Source organism: Pongo pygmaeus, chromosome 12 (assembly GCF_028885625.2).
Source record: "Pongo pygmaeus isolate AG05252 chromosome 12, NHGRI_mPonPyg2-v2.0_pri, whole genome shotgun sequence".
Taxonomy (NCBI): Eukaryota; Metazoa; Chordata; class Mammalia; order Primates; family Hominidae; genus Pongo; species Pongo pygmaeus.
In genome coordinates, this window is record NC_072385.2 from 65,304,318 (window position 1) to 65,328,122 (window position 23,805).

The following is a 23,805-nucleotide window of genomic DNA, read 5'->3' on the forward strand; positions in this document are numbered from 1 at the left end:
TCATATTGGCTATTTATCTCTGTTGGAACAATTTATTGCACAACTCTTCTAGATCTTTATGCATTTTTCCTTGTTTTAATAACTTTGCTTCAAATAATCCTTACACCTTTTTCTGTTACTTTCGTCTGTACCTTTAAAAGTCTTTTATTATGTTGATTATTCACATCTTTGTTAATATTTTTATTAGGATTTGTATTGTTTTTGTACTACTGTGGTTACAAAGTTGCATAGGTTTTAAGTGTCTGTTCCGGACTGAATTTTCCTTAAGCCATGTTATTTTTAATGTGGTTTTAAGAACATGAGGTTTTTTTCAGGGACATAAATATCATGTTATATAGCAAACATGTCTTTTCATTTAGATCCCCCATTTAGATCTGCTACTTCTTCATCCCCATTGCCATTGACATCATTGTGCTTCCATTTATTTCTCAGGTGGGCTATTTTGATAGCCCACGTAATACTTTTTTCTTTTTGCCTGTGGTTTCTTCCTTCATTCTGCCTTACCTATTGCCATGAGAGTTTTCCTTTGGATGAGGATGTCTTATGTCATTGCTTTCATTTGAAAGTCAAGGCTACGTCTTCGAGAATTAAAAATCTAAACTGTTTTGCATGACACTCAGTCTCTGACCCTTATTTCTAGCCATCCTTATGCTGTAATTGGTTCAAACTGCTGCTTTCTCAGATTCCTTATCCTTTTTCACTTATTGATGCCTTTGTACTCTTTCTTCTGTTGGCAATGTCTCTCCCGTTTCTCTGTCTGGCAAACGTCAAGATCCACAGTGGCATTCTGTGAAAATGTTCCCAACTCTCCCAGGCAGTTAATGGCCATTTGTAAGTAACTCACTGTAGTACATTCCATATTTCATTATGTTTAATTGCCTGCCCTCTTAAGCTGTTGGCTCCTCGAGGGCAGTGGATGCATTTTTTTTTTTTCATCTTTGTAAATCTAATCCCTGTTGTGGTATCTGTCACTTAATGCAGAGGTGCAATGGAGCTAAGTTATGTTAGTCGTCTAGGACTAGGGAGACCTTTGCAAGTCCTGTGGATAAATGTTTAGAAAACCCCCAGTGTGTTAGGCACAAATAGGAGAGCTACCAGAAAGGAAACTGCTATTGATTGTAAAAGAGAGCTTCTTTTATGCTTCAAAATTCTTGTTACATATCTGAGTAGAGACTTATATGTCAGGTTGTTAACTTTCATTTGTAAAGGGTAAGTAAACATTTTCATAAATAAAGGAAACTCAAAATTTATGAACAGTGTTTACCTTTGTTTACCTAAGCTGATTTATTGTTACCTTTTTTTGTTGCTGTTCTGGAGATTGTAGAACAGCTAATAAAGCGTTAGTGCAAGTCTGCATCTTTGATATTCTTCACTTAGCAAACATTTAATGTTCACTTACTAGATATATCAAACATAGTTTCAGGTATAAAGATGAATGAAAAAAAGATACAGCTCCAGAAACTGTGGAGGGAAATATTATAGTAAGTGCTTCAGTAGCGCTACTATGAAGTGCTAGATTTCTTCTGGCTACTCTGCTTGTCCAGTTTGAACTTAACATGTAGCAGCTGTTTTGGTATTTTATTATTCATTCTCGTCACATTACTCATGGAGTTGTATAATGTCCAGTAATTGTTCAAGTGCTGAAAGAATACTATAATTTTGTTGTTGATTACATTGCTTATCAGTAAATTTAATTTGATATTATGAGAAGTAACATGATATGGTAGAGCAAGATTGGGCTATGGAATTGGAAAGCCTGTTTTGGAGTACTCAAAATTAAAAAAAAGTTATATTTGTAAAATAACCACAAGATTGCCCGATTCACGGTTTTTCTGAGTATTGGTGTAGGTAATTATTTAAGACGTTTGATAAATTGTAAAATGCTTTTTACATTTTTTAAAGAATCAATTGAACTACTGGAAACCAGTATGTAGTATTCTTGGCAGGTCTAGGTTTCATAATCCTAATTTCTTTGCAGCCCACTATTCAGAAATGTAGTGATTAACAAAGTCAAGAATGTATCAGGGTATTTTTGGCTACAAGTAACAATAGCTAACTAAAAGTGACTTAAATAATAAGCAGTTTGTTACTTCACAGAATGAGAAGCTCAGAGCCAGAGAGTTACAGGGTTGGTTCAGCAGTTCAGTTTCATCAAGAACATAAGACTACATAAGACCTGCTTACTTTAAAGCTCCTCTGCATGTCAGCAGAGGGCTGCCCCAATTTTAGATACCAACATCTGGCCGAAGAAGAGCAGGGAATGCTTCTTTAAGTATTTATTAGAGAGCAAAACTTTCTTAAAAGTCTCATAGGTTTTTCCTTAGGTCTCATTGTATTCTCAATGGCTCTTCCATACTAGAAAAAGGCCACATTCCTTACTCTGGCATTTAAGTTTTTATAACCTGGCCCTAGGTTACTTTCCATCACCAGAGTCTAGGCCATATGATAGTAAAAACAACCTCATCAGTATTTTATTAGGTACTCTGAATAATGGTCCCAGATTACTGATGGGATTTTAAATAGTAAAAGCTATATCTGGCTTCTGATGTTATACTGACCTCTTCCCTCACCAGTACATAGCTATCCCCTCATGTTGTCATTCTCCTCACCAAAAATTTTGTCTAGTTACTGTAACCAAAATTCTACTTCCTCTCTGAAGGTTATCGTCTCCCCTGAAGCTCTTTCAAGTGGAGCATAGCTGTTCATTTTAGGTTAGGGGTAATTAGGAGTTGTTGACATTGTTTTAGATCATGAGTTGGAAAACTCTTTCTGCAAAGGACCAGATAATAAATATTTGAGGCTTGCGAGACATACAGTCTGTTGGAGCATTTCAACTCTGCCATTGTAGTGTGAAGCAGCTATAGACAGTACATAAATGAATGAGCGTGGCAGTATGCCAATAAAACTTTACAAAGGCAGGTTCACATAGTTTCTTCATATATATGATACCAAAACCACAAGCAATGAAAGAAAAAAAAAGATAAATTGTATATCTTCAAAATTAACAAATCTAAGCTTCAAAGGACAAGAAAATAAGACAATTCTCAGAAAGGGGGAGTTTCTCAAAATCATATCTGATAAGAAACTTCTATTCAGGATATATAAACAATTCTTACAACTCAGCAATAAAAAGACAACTCAATTTAAAAATGGGCAAAGGTTCTGAGTAGATATTTCTCCAGAGAAGATATGAAGATGTCAGTAGTGCATACAAAGATGCTCAACATCATTAGTCATTAGAGAATTGCAAATCAAAATGTCGAGATAACACTTCACACCCACTAGGATGATTATAATCAAAAAAGACTGATAAGTATTGTCAAGGATGTGGAGAAACTGGAACCCTCAAACCTTGCTGGTGGGAATGTAAATGTTTATAACTGCGTTAGAAAATAATTCTTCAAAATGTCAAACATAAAGTTACCATACGACGTAGTAATTCCATTCCTGGGTATATACCTAAAAGAAATGAAACATGTGAAATGAAGTGAAAAACTTGGACATGAATATTCATAATAACATTATTCATAATGGCCAAAAATGGAAACAGTCTGAATGTTTATTAACTGATGAATAGATAAATATGGTATGTTCATACAAATGAAATGTTCATTAGTAAAAAGTAGTATTGATACTTGTTACAACACATTAGATTAACCTTGAAAATACTTGACTAAGTAGCCAGTCATACAGGATCATATATTGTATTTCATTTGTATTTAATATCCAGAATAGGCAAATATGTAGAGCCAGAAAGTAGATTTGTGATTACTTAGGGCTGGCCTGAGGGGGAGTTGGGGAATGACTGCCAGTAGATACAGGCTTTTGGGGGTAATAAATATGGTCTAAATTTGATTGTGGTGATGGCTGCACAATGGTATGAATGTACTAAAACCATTGAGTTGTATACTTTAGATGGATGATTTGTATGGTATATAAATTATATCTCAATAAAGCGGTAATAAAACAAAACAGGTGGTAGGCTTATTGACCAGCAAGCCAAAGCTTGCTGACCCATAATAGATTATTCTTCATTTTCCTGCTAAGCCATTTCTTTATCTGTTCTCATTGCTAACTCAAATCTTTCTTGTTACTCAATTTTTCATTCAAAATTTAAGTACCTCTCTCACATTTTCCCTCTGTGTTCCACCATCAGTTTACATCTTTATGGACATTCTAGCCTTAGTGTTTGTTGACCACCTCCATTTTACTAACCTTTAGTTTTCTCTGTACTTCAGCTATTTCCTGTGGCCGTAGTCAATATAGTATCTTATCATTATCCGAACTGTCCCATTGCCAGGACTTTATTTCCTGTTTTGAGATTACTTTCTCAATTATAATTATTGAAAATGCCATACATATGTCATTTTCTGGTTTTTGAGGGGGTTATTATATGTTTTTATATTAGAAAGTAGTACCAAATTATTGTTGCTACCTGCAAGAAGTTGTTGGAAAGTTTCCATGTAATAGTATTTCACATTTTTCATCCATTTACTCCCCAGCTGTCTTCACCTGACACCCTCTCACTGTCATGTTTCTGCAATTGTGACTGCTGTTTTAGATATATGGAAGACATTTAAAATTGCTATGCCAGTGTGAGTTGGCAGTAACCAGCCACTTGAATTTAAGTGCTCTAAGATGAGAAGAAAATGGCTGCAATAACTTCTTGCTCCTCTTGTATAATACAGAAAGGCTGTGGCTTTATTATATGTTGGTAAGAATGTTATGGGATTTATATTAGCTTGAGTTCAAATTTGGTCTCTACCACTACCAGCTGTGTGACCTTGTGCAAGCTGCTTAAGCTTCTTTTTTTTTTTTTTTTTTGAGACGGAGTCTCACTCTGTCCCCCAGGCTGGAGTGCAGTGGTGCAATCTCGGCTCACTGCAAGTTCCGCCTCCCAGGTTCACACCATTCTCCTGCCTTAGCCTCCCGAGTAGCTGGGACTACAGGTGTCTACCACCACGCCCGGCTAATTTTTTGTGTTTTTTAGTAGAGATGGGGTTTCACCGTGTTAGCCAGGATGGTCTTGATCTCCTGACCTCGTGATCTGCCCTCCTCGGCCTCCCAGAGTGCTGGGATTACAGGCGTGAGCCACCGTGCCCGGACTTAAGCTTCTTTATAACCTCTATTTACCCAGGGGATTGTTTGGGAGGATAAATGAGATAATGTATGTAAAGTCTCCAATAGAGTGCTCAGCATGTAAATGTTATTTTTCTGTTTTTTTTGTATTCAGTAAATGTTAACTTTCTTTTTTCCATCCCTGTTTATAGTCACAGAGTTAACTTTTAACTTTTAAGGATTACTTTCTAGATCCATTAGTTTCTACCTACAAAAAAAATTTTGAAACTCGAGAAAGCAACATTTATTCTATGTTCAGTTTGAAAAAAGTCATTGAAATGTAAATTAGTTTATCTGAGGTATCTGAAGGGTTTTAAAACTTAAAGAATAGTAGCAAAGAAATTCCATGGTTAGAAGAAAACCAGAAGAAAAAAGCTATCAGATTTTTTTTTGTTTGTAGACTTAAAAAAAAATTACTGCGATTTGGGAGATACACCTTTGGGAGTGAGGTGTTAATTTTGAATATTTGGATTTATTAATTGATTGCTTACAGTATACTAAGCAGTTTGTAAAATATTATTTTTGCCTTTTTGGACATAATACTCAGTATTTTGAGAATTTGCCTAAATGTTAGAAGTCTCATTCCTAGAAAAATTGAGGTTGGCATGCAGAGGAAGATCCACTTGCAAGTGGACTATATCTAAAGCTAAAACTCCAGTTGTTTTGGAGTCAATATATTTTCCCAAAGAAATAAAAGGGATTTACTTAATAAGTACTTATAAAAGCATATTTAATGATAATTCAAAAATATTTATTATTTTCTCTGTATCATGAACTGAAGAGTAAACAAAACACGCAAGTGCTTTGCTGTCATGGAGCTTGCAGTATAGTGAGTTAATGAGAAACTGATGCCATGTGTGGAAACATCTCTCTGCATTTAATTTAGGTCTTAGTTAAGATAGAATCTTGTCTCATTCGTAGCCAAAGTAATTGTGTGGTAACTGAGAAAATATTTTTCTACAAGAGAGAGACTCAGAATAATGTGGTCTGCTTTTGTGTGAATAAGAAATAAGAAAGAAAGAATAAGTAAATAAGAAAGTATTTGTGATTGCATATTATAGTAGATTATAGTAGATAGTAGCCTGGCTAGGATATCTTTGTGGTATGTATTATAGGATAATATAGATTATTATAGAAATATAATAGAGACCAGGCATGGTGGCTCAGGCCTGTAATCCCAGCATTTTGGGAGGCTGAGGTGGGTGGATCACCTGAGATCAAGTGTTGGAGACCAGCCTGGCCAGCATGGCAAAACCCCGTCTCTATTGAAAATACAAAAATTAGCTGGGCAAAGTGGTGCATGCCTGTAATCCCAGCTACTCAAGAGGCTGAGGCAGGAGAGTTGCTTGAACCTGTGAGGTGGAGATTGCAGTGAGCTGAGATCGCGCCACTGCACTCCAGCCTGGGTGACAGAGCAAGACTCTGTCTCAAAAACAACAACAACAACAACAAAAACACTGTAATAGAATATTAGGACAAATAGAGTAGATCCATAGTCTACTGGTTCTGTCGCTGTATGGGTTTTCTTTTTCTTTGATACATTTCTCTTTCAGTTCTTTACATGTTGATACTCCCTAATGGCAAAATCTAAATAAGATTTTTTTTTTTTTTTGAGACAGAGTTTCACTCTTGCCCAGGCTGGAGTGCAGTGGTGTGATCTTGGCTCACTGCAACCTCCACCTCCCAGGTTCGAGTGATTCTCCTGTGTCAGCCTCCCGAGTGGCTGGGATTACAGATGCTTGCCATCATGCCTGGCTAATTTTTGTGTGTGTGTGTGTGTATATATATATATATATATATATATATATATATTTTTTTTTTTTTTTTTTTAGTAGATACGGGGTATTCCCATGTTGTTCTGGCTGGTCTTGAACTCCTGACCTCAGGTGATCTGCCTGCCTTGGCCTCCCAAAGTGCTGGGATTACAGGCGTGAGCCACGGCGCCCGGCTTAAATAAGATCTTAAGATTAGATTGGCAGTTTTCAGAGTGGTTCATGGATACTTGGGGATCTCCAAGACACTTTCTAGGGAGCACATGAGGTCAAAATTGTTTTCATAATAACACTAAAACATTACTTGTCTTTACTGTGTTTATATTTATACTGATGGTGCAAAAGCAATCATTAGTAAAACTTGATGGTACCTTAGCATGAATCAAAACAGAAGCAGCCTACTTTACTAGAGTTGTATTCTTTATTACTGCAGTTTTAAAAAACACAACTTTTGCTTAAGAATATCACTGATAAAGCAGTATTTTGTTAAATCTCAACCAATAACTACACATATTTTAAATATTCTCCATGATAAAATGATAGAAGTGTAAAGCACTACTTGTAAATGTGAAATTGTAATAGTAGTTTTGAGGAAAAACAAGCACTTGTGTGATTTGTAAGCTGAACTAGCTGCTTTTTTTCATAGAATACCAAAACTACTAGCGAGAACAACTAATAAAATCTATTATTCACACTTGAGTATTTGGCACACATTTTCTCCAAAATGAACAAGCCTGTCACTCAAAGAAAAAACTGACGTACATGAAACAGGAAAAAAAAAAAGGAAACTTCAGCAAAGAAATAGAAGACATAAAGAAAGACCAAATAGTAATTTTAGAACTGAAAAATATAATAACCAATACAATAGCCCAGTGAGTAGGCTTAATAGCAAATAGAGCAGACTGAGGAAAGATCAGTGAACTAGCAGGCAGAAGTAGTTACCCAATCTGAACAACAGTAAACAGACTGAAAAAAAAAAAAAAAATGTGCAGAGCCTCAGGGAACCATAAGACTATAAAAAGATTTAACACTTGTGTCGTTAGAGTCACAGAAGGAGAGGAAGAGAGAGGGCAGGATTGAAAAAGTACTTAAGGAAATAATGGCTGAAAATTTTGCAAATTTGGCAAAAGACATTAAGCTACAGTTTTAAAAAGCCAAGTGAATGTTCAACAGGATAAACCTGTAGACATCCAGACCAGGATATCTCAAAGTCAAACTTATAAAAACAAGACAAGTCTTTAAATCAGCAGGAGAGAAATTACACTTCATGTAGATGTGGAAAACAGTTCAAATGATAGCAGGTTTCTCATCAGAAGGAAATTTCACATTTTTCAAGTGCTGAAAGAAAAGGACTGTCAACTCAGAAACCTATATCTAGAGAAAACATCCTTCTGGAATGAAAGGGAAATCAAGACATATGAAGGAAAACTAAGAGAATATGTCACCAGCAGACTTACCCTAGAAAGATAACAAAAGACATTCTGAAAACAGAAGGGGTATGATGAAAGAATCTTGGGACATCAGGAAAGAGGAAGGAACAATTCAAAGTGTAAAAGTATGGGTAAATACAATAGACATTCTCCTTTTGAGTTTTTAAATTATGTTTGAGTGTTGAAGCAAAAATTACAATACTGATGTGGTTCTAAAGGTATGTAGAGGAAATATTTAAGATAGCTGTAAGCAGGGGGAGGGTAAAATGATGACACCAATAAGATTGTGAAAAGTTATCTGTATAATGTACATAGAGCAACCACTAAGGAAGCTCTACAGATACATGCAAAAGCATTATAGATAAATCAAAATGGAATTTAAAAAATGTTTAACCCACCAAGAGACAGGATAAAGAAAACAGAAATGAAGGCCGGGCATGGTGGCTTACGCCTGTAATCCCAGCACTTTGGAAGGTTGAGGCATGTGGATTGCCTGAGCTCAGGAGTTTGAGACCAGCCTGGGCAACGTGGTGAAACCTGTCTCAACCAAAAATACAAAAAATTAGCTGGGCATGGTGGCGAGTGCCTGTGGTCCCAGCTACTCAGGAGGCTGAGATGGGGGCATTGCTTAAGCCTGGGAGGTGGAGGATGCAATGAACCAAGATTGTGCCACTACACTCCAGAGTGACAGCCTGTCTCCAAATGTGTGTGTGTGTGTGTGTGTGTATGTGTATATAAATGTGTGTATGTATATATGTGTATATATGTGTGTGTGTATATATATACACACACACCAATTAAACATACTGGCAGAATGAATTAAAGACATTACCCAATCATGTGATTTCTGTAAGAAATTTACTTTAAATGTAACAATATAGGCATGTTGAAAGTAAAACGAAGGAGAAAGATATATCATGCAAACATTAATCCAAAGAAAGCGGGTATGGTTATATTTAATATTAGATAAAGTAGACCTCATAACAAAGCAGTTACCAGAGACAGTGACTAGGCATTATATGATAAAAGGGTTAATCCACTAAGAAGACATAGCAGTTTTAAATGTGTTAGCAGTAGAACTGCAAAATATATGAAAAAAGACTGATGGAACTAAAAAGAGAGATAGACAAGTCCAAAATTATACTTGGAGACGTCAACACCTATTTCTCAATAAATGATGGAATAACCAAGCAAGAAAATCAGCAAGGATATAGAAAGATACTCAACATATGTAATCAACCAGTACTATGTAATTTATAGAATGCTTCATCTTTTCAAGTGACCAGAGAACATATACCAAGGAGAGTTATGTCCTGGGCCATAAAAGTAAACCTCATCTGGGCATGGTGGTTCATGCCTATAATCCTAAATGCTTGGGGCGGCTAAGGTGGGAGGATTGCATGAGGTCAGGAGTTTGAGATGAGCCTGGGCAATGTAGCAAGACTCAGTCTCCATGAAAAAAAGATAATAATAATTAGCTGAGCATGATGGCATATGCCTGTAGTTGAGTGGCTGAGATGGGAGAGGATCACTTGAGCCCAGGAGTTTGGGGCTGCAGTGAGCTGTGTGATACCACTACACTCAAGCTGAGTGACAGTGAGACCCTGTCTCAGAAAACCCCCCAGAAAACATAAACACATTTTAAGGAATTGAAATCAAAGAATGTGTTCTCCTACCAAAGTGGAATCAAACTAGAAATGAATAATAGATAACTGGAAAATCTCTAAACACTTCCAAATAATCTGTGAGTGAAAGAGGAAGTCTCCAGGGAAATTTTAAAAAATACATTGAACTTCATGAAAAATAAGAATACAACATACCAAAAGTTGTGGGATACAACTAAAGCAGTTCAGAGAGGGAAATTTATACCACTAAATGCACACATTTGAGAAGAGGAAAAGAAAAACCCTCTCAAATCACTAATCTAAGCTCCCACTTCAAGAACCTAGAAAAAAAGATGAGAAAAATGTACGTGAAGCAAGCAGAAGGAAGGAAATAGTAAATGAAATAAAAAACAGAAACAATACAGAAAAAACCTTTGAAACAAAAAGCTCATTCTTCAAAAACATCAATAAGACTGACAAGTAATAAGACACAAATTACCATTATCGGGAATGAAATAGGGGACATCACTGTGGACCCTGCAGATGTGAAAAAAGGTAAGGGGTTACTATGACCAGTTCTATACACATAAATTTGACAACTTTGAAGTAATGAACAAGTTCCTTAAACACAAATTATCACACCTCTTCCAGTGTCAAATAGAATTTGAGTAGCCCTGTTTCCTTGATACCAAAATCCAAAAAAGATAACTATGGACCAACATCCTCATGTCAGTGTAGATGCAGAAATCCTTAAAACATTAACAAAAGAGTTAATACTTTTAAAAGATTATACACCATAATCAGTTATGGTGGTTTTATGGGCGCAAGGCTGATTCACTGTTTGAAACTTAGTCTGTATAATTATATTAATAGGCTAAAGAATAAAACCCAAGACAAAACAAAAACTTAGAAAAATATAGAGGGAAATGTTCTCGGTTGAATAAAGAACATCTATGAAAACCTACAGCTGACATTATACTTAATGGCAAAAGACTGAGTACTTTCTCTGTAAGATCTGTAACAAAGCAAGGATTTCTGCCCTTTTTAGCATAGTGCTGAAAGTTCTAGCCAGTGCACTAATGCAGGAAGAGAATATAAAGGCATACAGATTGGAAAGAAGAAAAACGGATCCTGTTTGCAGATGGTATGACTATCTACATAGAAAATTTTCAAGAAATCTACAAAAAATAAAAGTACTAATGAATAAGTTCAGTGAAATTGTGCACAATACAAGATAAACAAAAATTTTTGTTAACATTAAATAGCAGAAGGAAAAACAGGAATGGGGGTAATTTAGGTGTCATTTAATAGGAAATATATTTTAACTGTCAAAGTGAGTAATAGGATCTTTAAAATAGTTAACATATATTATGCGCCTTCAAACATTTGCTGGATGGATTCAAGCAAGTTATAGATGGTAATTATGGCAGCATTTATCAGACTAGAAATTTTAAGGTTTTTTTTTTTTCCTCGTAAAATCATTAAAGAAGCTTGGATCTGTCATTGGTATGATTGGTTTTTATCTTGTTTCTGTCTTTTGATCTTTTCTGTCCCTGACATTCATGCATCCATGGTTTTACGCCTTTTGCTTTGTATTTCTTAAGAATAAGGAGAATCTGTTCTAGAACAGTTACTAAGATGGTCAGTGACTTTACCCTAGAAAAAATTAATTTCGTTATAATAATTACATTAATTGTGCAGTCAAGCTTTCAGCAGGTAAAGACATTTGGATTGATTTCTAAGATAACTTACTTTTCAAGTTCATGTTATTCAACATTTAAAAAAATATTCTATTACGATTGTCAGTTTTGGGATCAAATCAGTAGGAATCAGGAAAATATTATCTAAAGAAATTTTCTGGCAAAGAAATGAAAAAAACTTGGTTCTCTTTGGTTTAGAGTTACTTTGATCTTAAAGTGACAAGGTTTGAAAGAATAAAAATAAATTTTATAGATGCATTCTGTAAAGCTTTGAATATTTCAGAGAATATGCAGTCAGAATATTTAGACATTTATCTTTATCTAGTAGACTTTAAGAGATGACAACATTTCCTTATTTGGTTATAGACTCTTTGTGAACTATAAATATTACTTCAGTATTAGAGTACTGTTTGCTTATTTAAAATGTATGCAGATCCAAATGCTTAATACTCATCATAAAAAGTGAGCATCAAAAGGAAAGAGAAAATCTAAAGTGCTTTAATAACTGGCCTTTTAAGAATTCAGGTCTTCTAATGCCCTTAATCTAACCTTGTACTTTAACGCATTGATGCTTAAATAGGACTTAAACCGTTCCAGACTTTTACTATGCACCTAATCAAATTCTTCCTTTAAAGTAAATTTAGGACAATGTTAAATCTGGCAAAGGATATCAAAAGGTAATAAGACAGTTGGTGCCTTCATAGAGTTTAAAATCAGGGAAGGAGGCTAAGGGATGAATTATAAATGTCAAGATTACTGTAAGTGTAAATAGTTTTTGGTTTCTCATGATTCTGTAAGATTAATCTGGAAAATGTTATTTGCTGTGAACACATTACCTTGAAATGTGTCTTATAAAAATAAATCCATATAGTTTGAATTTTGAATAATATGACAGCTGTGAAACTTTATTGTTTTAAAGAAAGTGATGAGATTGTTTAACTGGAGATTTAAATTATGTATTAAGCAATTCCATTATATTTGGGACTAAGGTCCTTAATATATTGAGTTATAAAAATCAGCTTTATTGAGGTACAACTTACCTGTGGTAAAAACTAACCAGTTTTAAGTGCATAATGTGCCTTGATAAATGTATATAGTTTTGTAATCACCACAGTCAAGATGTAGAGTAGGTCTGTCACCCTAAAATGTTACCTGGTACCCTTTTGTATTCACTCCCTGCTCTCCCCCTCTACCCCACAACACCTGAACTTTCAGTTACTGTAGTTTGTTTTTTTGTAGCATTTATAAATGGAACCATACAGCACATAGCTTTTTGTGTCTGGTTTCTTTCACTTAGCATATTGCTTTTGAGATTCATTATGTTATTGGGTATATTAGTACTCTTTTCCTATTCATTACTGAATAGTACTCCATTGTCTGGATATAACAGTTTGTCTGTTCACCAGTTGAAGACATTTAGGTTGTTTCCAGATTGGTCTATTAAGAATAAAGCTGAATAAAGCTGCTGTGGACATGTGAGTACAAATTTTTGTGTGGACACGTTTTCATTTCTGGTTACACTAAGAGTCCAACGCACTGTTTTTTGAAATAGCGGTACAATTTTGAGTTCCCACTAGCAAGATATAAAATTTTCATTTGCTCTACATCTTCACCAACACTTTGGTATGTCAGTGTTTTTACTTTTAGCCACATACACTGTAAGTTTGGATATTAGTTTTCTGTTGCTGTGTAACAAATTCCCATAAACATAGTAGTTTAAAACAGCACTCGTGTTATTTCATAGTTCTGTAAATCAGAAGCTCACCACTGCATGACTGGATTCTCTTCAGAGTATCACAAGGCTGAAATCAAGGTGCCATCCAGACCAAGTTCTCCTGTGGAGGTTCTGGGGAAGTCTGCTTTCCAAGCTCTTCACGTTATTGGCAGAATTCAGTCAGCTCTTTGCCCTTATGAGATGGAGCACTCTGTTTCCTTGCTTCTGTTCACTAGAGGTCACTCTTATCCCCGTCAGGCTGCCTGCATTCAATGTCATGTGGCCCCTCCACTTCTCTTGTGTTGAATTCCTCTCCTGCTTTGACTCTTTCATTTTCACTTTCTTAGACCACACAGGGAAAATTGCTTTTAAAGGGCTCTTACAGGTCAGAGCCACCTGGATAAATCTTATCCAGAGGTAGTTGATTTGGGACCTTAATTACATGTGCAAAATCCTTCTGCAGCAGCAACTAGATGAGTGTTTGATTTAGTAATTGGGAGAAAATGTATGTATACAAGGGGTTCAGAATTTCAAAGGGCTAGCTAAGAATTCTGTTCACCACATAATCATTTATTCCACATCTTCAGTAACACTTTGTATGTCCATTTTTAAATTGTAGCCATATTTATTATGCCAGTTGCCTGTATAGTAATATCTCACTTTGGTTTTAACTTGCATTTCTCTGATGTCTAGTGATATTAAACGTCTTTTCATGTGTTTATTTGATGTTAATCATATCTTTTGTTGTGAAATATCTATTCAAGTCTTCATGTCATTTTTTTAATTGCATATTGCTATTCAGTTGTTGTAGCATCATTTGTGCAAAGATTTTTTTTCCCTACTTAATTACCTGGAAACCTTTCTTGAAAATTGTGTGTGTGTTTACTTTATTCTGTCCAATTGATATTTGTCTGTTCTTACACCAGTACCACTCTTTTGATGACTAGCTTTATAACTTTTTTTTTTTTTTCCCCTGAGACGAGTCTTGCTCTGCCACCCAGGCTGGAGTGCAGTGGTGCGAATTCAGCTCACTGCAACCTCTGCTTCCCAGGTTCAAGTGATTCTCCTGCCTCAGCCTCCCTAGTAGCTGGGATTGCAGGCGCCTGCCACCACACCCTGCTAATTTTTTTTGTATTTTCAGTAGAGACAGGGTTTCACCATGTTGGTCAGGCTGGTTTCAAACTCCTGACCTCAAGTGATCCACCCGCCTCGGCCTCCCAAAGTGCTGGGATTACAGGTGTGAGCTACCGCACCCAGCCCTTCATAGCCCTTTAAGTCAGATATTGTAAGTCCTTCACCATTGTTCTTTTTCATTCAGATCCGTTGGCTGTTAGGTTCTTTGCATCTCCATATGAATCTTAGAATTAGTTTATTGATTTCTATAAAATATTCTGCTGGGATTTTTATTGGGATTGTCTTCTATATGCATATCATTATGGGAAGAATTGCCATCTTAACAACATTGAGCCTTCTGATCTATGAACAAATATAGCTGGGTTTTCTTAGATGTCTTTCTTAGCTATGTCTTATAGTCTTCATGTGTACTCCCTGCACATCTCTTATTAACTGTTTCTAAGTGTTTTGTATTTTTGATGATTTTGTAAATGGAACTGTATTCTTAATTTCATTTTCCTTATGTTTCCAGAATATGAAATACATTTAACTTTTGTATATTGACCTTTTATCTTGCCGTCTTGCTTAATTCATTTATTAGCTTTGATAGCTTTTTAGTAATTTGCTTAGGATTTATGTACGTACACAATTATGTCATCTGCAACGAAAGGCAATTTATTCCTTTCCAATCTGTATACCTTTTGGGTTTTTTTTTTGTCTTCCCTTTTGGATGCGTGCAGATGTCTTTATCTTGTTCTAATCTTAGGGAGAATCTTACTACATATGACAGTTTTTGAAGAATTTTTGTAGATAACCTTTTATAGATAGAGAAATAGTCCTAGTTTGCTGAGTTACTCTTGTTTTATCCAAAATGGATGTTGGAATTTGTCAGATGCTTTTGTTGCGTCTGTTTGGTTGACCATGTGTTTTTTTTTTTTTCTTTTCTCTGTTAATGTTGTGAATCACGTTGGTTTTGAATATTAAACCAACCTTCCATTGCTGGAATAATCCTCGGTTGGTCATGATGTTTATTTTTGGATTCAATTTGCTAAGATATTTTTAAGGATTTTTACATTATTGGTCATAGAGAAACATTAGATAAAGTTTTCTTTTGTTGTTGTTGTTTTGAGACGGAGTCTCGCACTGTGGCTTAGGCTAGAGTGTAGTGGCCTGATCTCAGCTCACTGCAACTTCCACCTCTCCCAGGTTCAAGCGATTCTTCTGCCTCAGCGTCCCAAGTAGCTGGGATTGTACAGGTGCCTATCATCATGCTCAGCTGATTTTTGTGTTCTTAGTAGAGACGGGTTTCACCATGTTGGCCAGGCTGGTCTTGAACTCCTGACCTTAAGTGATACTCCTGCCTCGGCCCCCCAGTTGTTAGGATTATAGGTGTGAGCCACTGCGCCTGGCCATAGTTTTCTTTTTTTGTGATACTGTCTGATTTTGGCATCACAGTAATGCTGGCTTCATAAAATGAGTTCAGGACAGTACCCTTCCTTTCTGCTTTCTGAAATAATTTGTGTAGGATTGGTATGTTTTTGGACTTAATCTTTCTGATGAATTGGCTCTTTTTTAGCATTTTGAAATGTATAATTCTCAAAATGTTTGCTTTTAAATCTGCCTTCTTACTATTTACTTTCTTTTTTTTCTCATTTGCTGCTTCTTTGTACCTATTTGGCTGCCTTTCGTGGGATTGAGTATTCTTTCTGATTGTATTAGTCAGGGTTCTCCAGAGAAATAACCAGTAGGAGATACATATGTCTAGAAAGAGATTTATTATATGATATTGCCTCACATGATTATGGAGGCTAAGAAGTTCTGTTCCTGCTGTCTTTAAGCTAGAGACCCAGGAAAGCTGGTGCTGTAGCTTGAAGGCCTGAGAGCTAAAGAACTGATGGTATAAATTCTAGTCTGAGTCTGAAGGCCTGAGAACCAGGGGCATTGAGGGAAGGAAAAGCTTGATTTTGCAGCTCAGGCAGTGAGGCAGAGAACTAATTCAATCTTCTGCCTTTTTGTTCTATTTAGGTGCTGGACAGATAGGATGTTATCCAATCAGTTTTACTTAGTTCACCAGTTCAGATGCTAATCTCTTCCACAAACACCCTAGCAGACTCTCACTCAGAAATAATGTTTAGCTGGATATCTGAGCATCCCTTGGCCCAGTTAGGCTGACACAAAATTAACCATCACAATGATACCATTTTATTTCGTCTCCTTTTTTAAGTTATTCTAGAGTTTATAATATACATCTTTAATACACCATGCTCTACCTTCAAATAGTGATAGTGTTTCTCTTACCAGTATAAGATCCTGACAACAGCATACATCCATTTTTTCTCTACCCTTTTGTGCTGTTGTCATATGTTCACTTTATATACCCCACAACACATTATTTTTGCTTTTAAATAATCATTTTAAAGACATTTAAAAGTGAGAAAAATGTATTTTATTTTATTTTATTTACCATTTCTGATATTTTTCATTTCTTTGTCTAGATCCAGTTTTCCATCTGGTATCATTTTTCTTCTGCCTGAAGAATTTTCTTTTGACTTTTTTTTTGTAGTGAACATATATTGTAGCCTAATCTTTCCTTTCAGTTTTTGTTATCTGGAGAAAGCATTTGCCATAATATTTGAAAGATTTTTTTTGCTGGATATAAAAACTGATAGTTTTTTTTTTTTTTTTTTTAACACTTTAAACAGATTCCGTTGTTTCCTGTCCTTGGTGTATCTAAGAAGAAATATGTTGTAGTAATTTTGTTTATGTAGTTTATCTTTTTTCCTCTCTGATTATATTTAAGATTTTCTGTGTCACAGGAATTTATTATGTGGTTTTTTTTTTTTTCCATGTTTCTTCTACTTAGAGTTCATTGAACTTCTTGAATTTGGGGATTTAAAGTTTTCATCAAATTTGGAAGATTTGGGGCCATTATTTCTTTAAACAGCATATAAAACGTTTTATTGACGTGAAATTCACATAACAAAGTCATTTTAAAAATGAACAGTTCAGTAACATTTGTTTGCTTATTTATTTACAAAGTCTCGCTTGGTTGCCCAGGCTGGAGTGCAGTGGTACGCTCAAGGCTCACTGCACCGTTGACCTATCAGGCTCAAGCAGTCATCCCATATCACCCTCCTGAGTAGCTGAGACTACAGGCATATGCCGACATGCCTGGCTCATGTTTTTGTTTTTGTTTTTGAGGTGGAGTCTCGCTCTGTTGCCCAGGCTGGAGTGCAGTGGTGCAATCTCTGCTTACTGCAGTCTCCACCTTCGGGTTCAAGAGATTCTCTTGCCCCAGCCTCTTGAGTAGCTGGGATTACAGGCACCCGCCACCATGCCTAGCTAATTTTTGTATTTTTTGTAGAGACAGGTTTCACCATGTTGACCAGGCTGGTCTTGAACTCCTGACCTCAAGTGATCTGCCCGCCTCGGCCTCCCAATGTGGTGGGATTACAGGCGTGAGCCACCATGTCCGGCCTTTTTTGTATTTTTTGTAGAGACAGTGTTTTGCCATGTTGCCCAGGCTGGCATTTAGTACATTTATAATGTAGTAGAACCACCACCTCTGTGTCGTTCGAAAATATTTTCATCACCCTAAAAGGAAACCCCATAGCCAAAAAGTAATTGTTCACCATTCCTCCTCCCCCTGCAACTGGCACCCACCAGTCTCTACATTCTGTTTCTGTGTATTTTCTTTATCAGTATATTTCATATAAATGGAATCATAAAATATGTGGCCTTTTGTTTTTGGCTTCTTTTACTTAACCATGATTTTGAGGTTCATCCATTTTGTAGCGCCCTATTATGTTTTATATTGGATGTCATACATTGTGAATCTTATGCTGTTGTGCTAGATTTTGTTTTGTTCCTTTAAAGAATGTAAGAGTTTGTTTTGTCATCCGCTTAAGTTACTGAGACCCAAATTTGATCTGAGACTTGTTTTCTATCTTTCTTAAGGTAAGTAAAGAACAGCCTTTAATTCATGGCCAATGTAGTCGTTCTGAGGACTGGACCCAATTCCCTGTGTATTTACAAGTTTCTCCAGTTTGGCCCATGGGATCATGAACTATTCCTAGCTCTGTGCAAACTCCCAAAAGTTATTCAACCTGCTACTAGTTCTGTTCCTGGACTTGGGGAGTTTCCTCTCAAACTTGTGCAGAGACTGGAGGAGACTTTTATGCAGATCTCCAAAGGTCTCTCATGTGTCTCCCGTTTCTAAAGTACTCTTCCTCACAAGTCTAACCTCCTTGGCCATACGAACTTCATGTATCTCTGACTTCTCAATTCGGTGATGTCTCGGGACTGTGTTTCTGTTCCCTGTTCCTGTGCTGCAACCTGGAAACTTTCTCCAGACAGTAAGCTGGGGCATAGATCCTAAGGGCTTTACCTCTTTTGTTTTCTTATATAGGTGATCACAGATAATGCCTGATAAATATTGTTTGATAAAATTTTTCTGATTTACTAGTTTTGTTTTTTTTTTAACACTGGTCGAGTGGTTCATATAGCGTTTCTCCTTCATGGGCAGATGTTACTGAATTTTTAAATCAGTATAGTGTAAGGGAAGTCTATCTTGAACTTCAGGCAAATGGATTTATTTAAGGACCTCATCATCAAGTGATCTTGTTAGTAACTTGGTCATGTGGCATGATGTTTGAATTCTTCAAGCTTTCTTATATAAACTTAAAACATGTTAGCTTTAGAACTTTTTTATATTTAGATATAATTTTATGGTTTTGTTTAGTTGAGTGGTTCTCTTAGAAGTAAATGTCAGTACGTTATTGATTATGTCTCTCACAGTATCTATCATTATTTTAGTATTTCCCAACCCTAGACTGGAGCTATCGGCTAGAAATTCACTGCAGAATTAATTTACCTTCAGAAATGCTATTTTGTCCAGTTAAGTCTGATATAATAATTTACAAACTGATGTGTATTTTTTGTTTAAATGTAATTATGCATTAGGTTCAGGGATCAATAAACTATAGCCCACACACCAAACCTGAATGAAACAATTACTGATAAATGTAATACTCCCAGGTAGTAGCTTAAGAAGCTGAACGTGAGGGGGTGTGGAGAGGAGTATAAAGGGGAATCTCCCAAACTCCTGTTTTTACTAATGACTAAGCATGAGGAAGACTGAACGTGGAACAAAATTATATTGACCATATTAACAAAATTATCTTTATATTGCCATGTTTTGCTTTGGTTTCCTTTTTTAAGTGGAAGGTAAACTATGAAGACATTCTTGCTGTAAAAGTTCAAACGATACAGAATATGAAGTAAAAAGTGAGGAGTGTAGGGTAGAGATGGTGGTGCTGCTTGGGAGAGTGACTACAGAGATACGAGTTCTCTTAATTAAAGGACTTTACTTAGCTTTCTAAAGAGTGTTGGTTTTTATTCTGAAGGCAGGTGGGAGCTATTGAATTTTAGCAGGGATGTGATGTGGTCAATTTGGGACAGATTGTGGTTGCAGTAGAGTTTTGGATATATGGATTCCAAGTTTAGGAGCAAGATGAGTTATTCCTTGTTAATGGGAAAGTCCTTAGGAGCCGTGGACTGGTTGGTTCTTAGGTCTTGTGGACGTTGTCTAGTTGGGAATGATACAGATAAATAGGTGAGATAGATGGTATCATTTATAAAGAATTGATAACACTGTAAAGGTCAGTGAACTGGAGAAACAAGGACGTAGTTTTAAAATCCTGCTTGAAACCACCACATAACTACTTTTTACCTTCACTTATAAAACAGTAATGATACTTATTTAAAAAAAAACAAAAACCTCACAGTGACAGTGCAAATTTTAGTAAATAAAATACCAGTATGCTCTTGAGAGTCTTGCAAGAAATATACTTAACTTTAAGGTAGAGTGGAATAAAGAAAAAAAAAAAAACATTAAAAAAATTAAGACAAGTGAGAATATGTAAGGCAGTGAAGATAAGAATCATGGTAAGAATATTAAGATCAATTAAGTAATGTGCAAAGTAAGCAGAAATCCATCTCTATTCATTAATATCAAGCTTTATTAATGTTTGCTTTCTTTTATCCTCACTTTAACATATATTTGATATTTAAAGTGACCTAATATTAAATTAACCAGTTCTGGAAAATTGCAATTATCTGCTATAACTTGCAAGAAAAAGACTAGCTATTGGCAACATGTCAGTTAATTGAATGTGGTAATTTCCTGATTAGCCTTTAAGTTTACATAGGATTAAAGGTACGTTGAGGAGTTTAAAAGCCACCCAGTCAAACTAAAAAAAAAAATTCAGGTTTTCAGTAGCTTCTGAAGATATATATTTAAATATGCCAATGTTAATTGTACATTTAAATTAATAACAACTGTATACTTATTGCTATTTAATTGCTAGGCAGGATCAAGTTTAGATAAATAGAATGTAGGATGCTTGGTATTCAATTTACCACTGAACTTTAAAAACTTAATTTATATTACTTTAAATTCTGTAGACGTTTTTAAAGATCTTAATGATTCTACCTCTGAGTCTGTTATACTACTTGAGATATTACTGTTTTAGATTTAGAAGTACTTTTGATTCCACTGCTAATCAAATGGTGTGATCTTCCAGCAGATATTTGACCTCCCTGGGCCTAGTTCTCAGAGTTGTTAAATGTAGGCATTGACCCAGGTCTCTAAGTTTTTCTAGAACACTTTTTTTCTTAAATATATTTCACATAAAATCCTAGTATAGAAAACGGATAGTTTTACTTTTTTTATATATAAATTAGGAGCTCAGATAAATTATGTTAAGTTAGGGTCTATTCATGAAATAAGACTTTGTATGAAAAGAAAAATTTGAAATGGTTTTCAAGTGGCTGGCTGTCAAGTTAGACTCTCCTTTCCATTAATATTTTTGTTATTTTAGTTGCTCAGCATATAGAAAATTATGTTTCAATGCAGGGAAAAATGGTAACAGGTTTCTGTTTTTTTGTTTTTAACAGCTCATTTTGCAATCTCAGGAAACTCTTCAGTTAGAGTTGGCAAGGGAATCTTTGTTCTAATCTCTACCGCAAAATCAGTTCACCCAGCAAGACATGTTGGAGCATTGACAGTCCCTAATGTGTTAAAATTTGGCATATAACTTATTTAGGGTGTTAGAAAATATTTGAAATATATTGCAATCAAATATTTGCATAAATCCTAAGTGACAGAGCCATAAGTCAGAACAGTTTGATTCAAGAACTCTTTCTACAGTATTATCGTTTGTTTTCTTACTTATTTTTTTAAAAAAAAAATGTAATTTATAGATGTCATATTATTAGTTTATGGCTTATTTCCTTATGTTTTTTGACTTAAAATATTTAGATTTAATATTTTAAACAAATTTGTGCCGATTTTATGGCTAATTATTTCTTTTTTTCCCCCCAGGGAAATGAGGCAAGTTATCCTTTGGAAATGTGCTCACACTGTAAGTCATATTCTTGTTACCAAAAGTTACTTTTATTCACTCATCTCTCTCTGCGCGTTTGTGTGTGTGTGTGTGTGTGTGTGTGTGTATCATACCTCTGTAATGTATATTTACACCTTTGTAGCAATGTTAGCCCTTAACTATTTAAAATGGATAGTGAATTTGACTACAGTCTTTTTATGTTACCAGAGTAGGAACATTTTTTTAAATAGACTTCTTTATTACTCATATCTACACTGTGCTATAGTTATAATTAAACCCTGAAATCTCAGTGTGTTAACCTAACAGAAGTTTTTCAAGTGAAGTTTCAAAGTGGATTTGTAAGAACTCTTTTCTCTTTGGTGACTCAGTGATCCAGGCTCCCTTGTCTTGGAATGCCACCATCTCTAATGCATGTTCCCAAGATCACTGAGGAAGAGGGAAATCCAAGGACCTGTAGGCAGCGCTTTTATCTGCCTTGGCCCAGAGGTGATTTATATCACTGGTGCTCATATTTCATATTTATGGGCCAGAGCTAGTTATGCAGCCACTGTTTGGGGCTGAAAAGTACAGCTTTCCGTATTTTCTGGAAGAAGAGACAGACAAGGCACACAGCATTCATTAAGTCCTTTTTTTTTTTTTTTTTTTTTTGCTTTTTATTTTTTGAACAAATAGAATCACCAAGTTTTTTGTTTTTCACATTTTAGGGGGAGGGGTAGGGGTCATTCTCTGACTGAACAGCAAACTTTCAGAATAAAATTCTGTTGTCTAAAGCCTTTTTCTAATGTTTAAAATGTCTTATTTTTAAGTTTGAAAAAGGTCTTTAATGTATACCTTTGATAGAAGCTTAATGTTTGAAAGATTGGATGTTAATTTAGAATTGATTTGCTTGTATTAATATCCCAGTAAGCTTTTTTTCTTTTTTTTTTTTAAGACTTAGGTTAGACCAGTGGTCTGGTCACTTACCATATCCAATTTGATGGTACCCGTTAATGGGATGTTGTATCAAGGGCATGTTCATTTTGCCGTCCCTTTAAAAAATACAGGATCGTCCCTCTATGGTTTTCCATTACAATATAAATTTTAGTTTTCTTTGGTTACTGTTAGCTCTTCGGGTTAAGAATTAAGTCTAAAAAACAACTAATTGATGTATAAAATAACATTTATTCTTATAGTGTGTTTTATTTATAATTTAGTATTTACTAATACAAGACAAGGACTTAGTAGTTCTTAAGTCCTTGTTTACACTGTTCATATACATTGTAGTTTTATTTATTTAGCCCTATCTACTCTACTCTTTCCCCACTCACTTTCCCCTCCATCTTCAAATCCTAATTTTTTTTATATCCTCTGAGCAACTTCATTCCCTTAATTTGGTTGTCTTCTATACTCTCCCATTGTAGTATGTTTGTTGGTGTGGAAACCACAGTTTCATGTTATATTACCAAAGGTATCCAATACTATTCAAACTTTCTGGTATGTAGAAACTGTAAAACTCACAAATACATATCTCAGATTCCTTTGCAGTCAGAGTTCTTAATGTTACTTTATTTCTGCCACAGATATACTTGTGAGATTTGGAAGGTAGAAGTGAGTCAGAATTTGTTCTTTTCCTATTTTTACTGTTTTTGCTGGTAGGATTCTGGTTGTGATTTGGATTTGTGTGGTGTGTGCAATACTCTGGAGCCAGAAGCTTTCAAATTTACTATGCAGCTTCCTTATGGACAGGGAATACAGGTTGAGTATCCCTTATCCAAAAATCTTGAGACCAGAAATGTTTTGGGTTTTGAATTTTGGGGGGTTTTGGAATACAGGTGTACCTCATTTTTTTTTTTTTTTTAACTTTTATTTTAGGTTCATGGGTATGTGCAGGTTTGTTATATGGATAAATTGTGTGTCACGGGGCTTTGGTATACAGATTATTTTGCCATCCAGGTAATAAGCATAGTAG

The 23,805-nt window shown here is 35.3% G+C and overlaps 1 protein-coding gene across 1 annotated transcript in view; it reads left to right on the plus strand.

The window, feature by feature from the left end:
* PPP3R1 (protein phosphatase 3 regulatory subunit B, alpha) overlaps window positions 1-23,805 on the plus strand; it is a 72,709-nt gene that overhangs the window by 13,076 nt on the left and 35,828 nt on the right. The window contains exon 2 of the mRNA XM_054473778.2: window positions 21,836-21,875. Within this exon, the coding sequence (XP_054329753.1) occupies window positions 21,836-21,875 (40 nt within the window). The remainder of the gene's footprint in view (window positions 1-21,835; window positions 21,876-23,805) is intronic.